We start from the raw sequence: 3,879 nt of genomic DNA, 5'->3' as shown, positions 1-3,879 counted from the left end.
GAAGGAGCCCAGGTGACCCAGTGGTTAAACAATTAGCTGCTAACTGAAAGGTCAGTGGCTCAAACCCATCAGACAATCTGCGGAAGAAAGATGTGGCAGTCTGCTTCCTGTAAAGATCACAGCCTTGGAAACACCATATGGCTGGCTGTTGTACTCAGGCCCTACAGGGTTGCTATTAATTGCAATCTTAACAGCAAGAGGCTTTTTAATCCAGTATTGATAAGGACTGGGGAAATTAGCATCCACTATTCAAGAAGGTAACTGTAGTAAAAATCTATAAAATGTGTATTACTTTGTTCTAGCAATTCTGCTTTCTGGAATTTATGCTCAAGAATATTCAATGTGATAGTGTTTTTATCAGAATAGTGAAAAATTACATACAAATGTGAATGTTCAATGATAGGAAATTGGTTAAATAGCTTATGGCACACCCATATAACAGAACAATGTTGTTGTTAGGTGCCATCAGGTTGGTTCCAACTCATAGTGACCCTGTGGACAACAGCATGAAACACTGCCCAGTCCTGTGCCATTTTCACAATCCTTGCTATGCTTGAGCCCACCACTGCAGCCTACAACACTAGGCATCACTAAATATGATGTAGGTGGAGAATATGTGAAAATGGGGAAATGATCAATTTTACAAAGCAAGTGATAAAACAGTATGAATCTTATTAGTGGTTTATTGTATGTTTCACAAAGCTCTAATATTTTAAAGATGTGTTTTGGGAACCATGGAGAAGATAGAACTGACCTCAACCAGAGGCACTCTTTTATCTATTACTATGTTAAAACTTTTGCTTTTTAAAGGGTTCTGCTTACTATACAACACTTATATAAAACCACTGGGATAAATTACTTTAAAAAAATCTTTAGAGTGTACATACACACATATCTACAGATACATATTCATCTGGAAAGTGGGATATACCAATATATTAACAGGTTTATACAGCTCTACATGGTGCAATTATTAGAAATGTTTGCTTATATTTATTCCCTTAATGGTTTACAATGGACACATACTGATTTTGTTAACACAGGAAAAGCCAACAAAAGTTATTCTCTTTAATATTAAAAAAAGAATTGAGACATTTAAACAATTACATGGCAAAATCACTATAAGCAAAGTCAAAAGACAACAGCCAATCTAGGAGAAAATATCTGAAGTGTGTATCATAGTTAAAGGGCTAAATCACTAAAAAAAAAAAAAAAAAACTTAAAATTCACAAAATAAAGGCCCAAAAGCCCAATATAAAGGTGGGAAAAAGAAAGGAGCAGACAACAGGCTAGCTACCCTCTTCCTCACCACAGGCTGGTCTCTATACCTCCCAGGTCCTAGTAATGTTGTACAGGCTGCCCTACGTGTGCCCTGCTCCCTTTAGCAGGAGAGTGAGGTAGGTCTCCAGAGATGGCTCACCTGGCACACATGTCTGAAGAGATGCAGGGCTCGCTGGTCCAGCTCTCCCTTGCACAGCACATGGGAACGCAGATAGAGGAGCGCATTCATCATCAGCTGTTCTCGGGTAGGGCAGGACCTCTGGCCCTTGCCTTCCAGCTCCTTTCCATTGAAACACTTGAGGGTCAGCTTTCCAAGGCCTTGCAGAACCTCCTCTGATTTCACAGAGCACAAAGCATCTGCATGAGCATAGTAGGTAGGGAAAGTAGGGCCCACTGATGGGAAAGCCAGCAAGGATGTAACCAGGGTACCCAGCCTGTCCATAGAAACTACACTGCCATGGAGCAAAGCATGGACTTCAGATGCCACCAGCCTCATGCCATGCTGCATCTGCAGGATGGATGACTGCAGTGGAGCCACGGTGTCTGGATACAGGGCATACTCTTCTACCAGACGTTTCCGGAACTGGTGGTGTGACTGCTGCCAAGATGCCTCCTCCTTCAGAAGGCTCTGGGCCACCTGGGCAGACCGAGGCCCTTCCATACGGACAGCCTGCAAGAGCCGCGAAAGCAGATCCTGAACAGCCGAGGCCTTGGCGATGCTGGTGACATAGTGGTGGATCTCCTGCACTAGGGACTCATATGCAGGCAGCTGGGGTCTGAAGGCCTGCTTCTTAGATAGGCTGCAGGTCAGATTCTCCAGTTGATCAATTCTTTGGCGGAGCAACCTGAAGCCAAATTAACACAATAGGCAAATTCAGTCAGAGGAAGAATAGCAAATCTAGAAGGGGCTCTCAGAGGGAGTAGAATGAAGACCTATCAGCTACAGAATAATGTAATGATGACACTGACAAGTATAATTAAAATGGAAAAATTTATAGAACATTTGCCATGGGCTATACTTGTCACCAAGCACTTGAGATGTAAATGTCACTGAAGTCTTACCATAACTCACTGAAGTAGGTATTATTATTACCCTCCTTTCACAAATATGATTACTTAGAGTCAAAGGCATTAAGCAATCAACCCAAGGTCTAAAGTCAAAAGGTCGGGATGGGACTGGAACCCACCCCTCACTATACAATTCTGGAAACTATATATACTATACTAAGGAAACAGCTCTATAGCAAAGGGTAACATGGAATTACATATAGTATACATCACCACACCCAACCACCTTCTTCCATGTTGAGAATAAGTTCTGGTTTCAACCATCTTGGCCTCATGTACATCCACACCAAGTATTTTTCCTGACTATACCCATGATTTTGGGATCTATATGCTAATGTAGATCAAAGATGTGTTTCATCACTTCTGCTAATACAAATTGAAAAGTCAACCACCACATGTCTTTTTACAAAGGACAGTCATAACTCCAAACACAAATGACTCTGCTGTGTTACCTGACATGAGGATGAAAGTAGTTAATAATGGCTTCATCTTCCAGGTCTCTTCCCGTTTGTAGCTGGGATGAGAGGTTTCGGGTCTTCCACTCACACTGCAGCTGGTGTAACTAACGGAAAGGGGAGAAAACTGGTCTGCTGTGACCCGCCATTGACCATGCAGACGAGATAATGCCCTAAGTTGATGGTAGAGCAACAACATGGAAGGAACCGGGTTCCTGAATGACCACGAGGTCAAGCTACTCTGTTCCTTTAATCCGGACCATTCATCTCAGAGCAGTTATGTGAAAGAAAGAAACTGCTATCTTATTTGCAACATTCGAATTTTGAAATTTCTTTGTTATAGCAGCTTAGCCTTTACCTCATTTAATACAACTTTTCTTCTCCATAATATGGAATTAGTGTATCACTATCTTAAGGTATTCAGTTCCTTAGTTTGGTTGGAAGTTCAAATAGTAAGGGATACATTATCTGAACTCTATTTGATTCTTGAATTTTAGATAAACAGTGAAAGTTCAAAAACTGAGGGATAATATAACCCTATCTTAAAAAGTTATCCAAATCCAAACAAAAAGACAAACAATCCAATTAAAAAATGGGCAGAAGACACAAACAGACACTTCACCAAAGAGGATATTCAGGAGGCCAACAAACATATAAAGAAATGCTCATGATCGTTAGCTATTAGAGATGTATATCAAAACAACGAGGTACCATCTTGCTCCAGCACTAGTAGCAAAGTTCAACAAGACAGAAAATAACAAATGCTGGCGAGGTTGTGGAGAGATTTGGACTCTCATATACTGCTGGTGGAACTGTAAAATGGTGCAACCATTGTGGAAAGCAGTATGGCGATTCCATCAAAAGTTGGAATTAGAAATAACATTTGACCCAGCCATTCCATTACTAGGTAAATATCCTAAAGAAGTGAGGGCCATGACAAGAACAGACATATGCACACCCATGTTCATCGCAGCACTATTTACAATAGCTAAAAGATGGAAACAACCTAGATGTCGATCAACTGAGGAATGGATAACCAAACTATGGTACATACACACAATGGAATACTATGCAA

At 40.9% G+C, this 3,879-nt stretch overlaps 1 protein-coding gene across 1 annotated transcript in view; it reads right to left on the bottom strand.

Annotated features, from left to right (window-relative positions):
* The window catches only part of MDN1 (midasin AAA ATPase 1), a 229,787-nt gene that overhangs the window by 55,135 nt on the left and 170,773 nt on the right, over positions 1-3,879 (bottom strand). Inside the window, exons 57-58 of the mRNA XM_007951423.1 lie at positions 2,802-2,911; positions 1,421-2,126 (exon numbers count right to left, since the gene is read on the bottom strand). Coding sequence (XP_007949614.1) covers positions 1,421-2,126; positions 2,802-2,911 — 816 coding nt within the window. The remainder of the gene's footprint in view (positions 1-1,420; positions 2,127-2,801; positions 2,912-3,879) is intronic.

This window comes from Orycteropus afer, unplaced genomic scaffold (genome assembly GCF_000298275.1).
Source record: "Orycteropus afer afer isolate SDZICR_OR568_19922 unplaced genomic scaffold, OryAfe1.0 scaffold00011, whole genome shotgun sequence".
Taxonomy (NCBI): domain Eukaryota; kingdom Metazoa; phylum Chordata; class Mammalia; order Tubulidentata; family Orycteropodidae; genus Orycteropus; species Orycteropus afer.
Note: the sequence above shows the minus strand (reverse complement) of the source record. Positions and strands in the feature narration are given on the sequence as shown.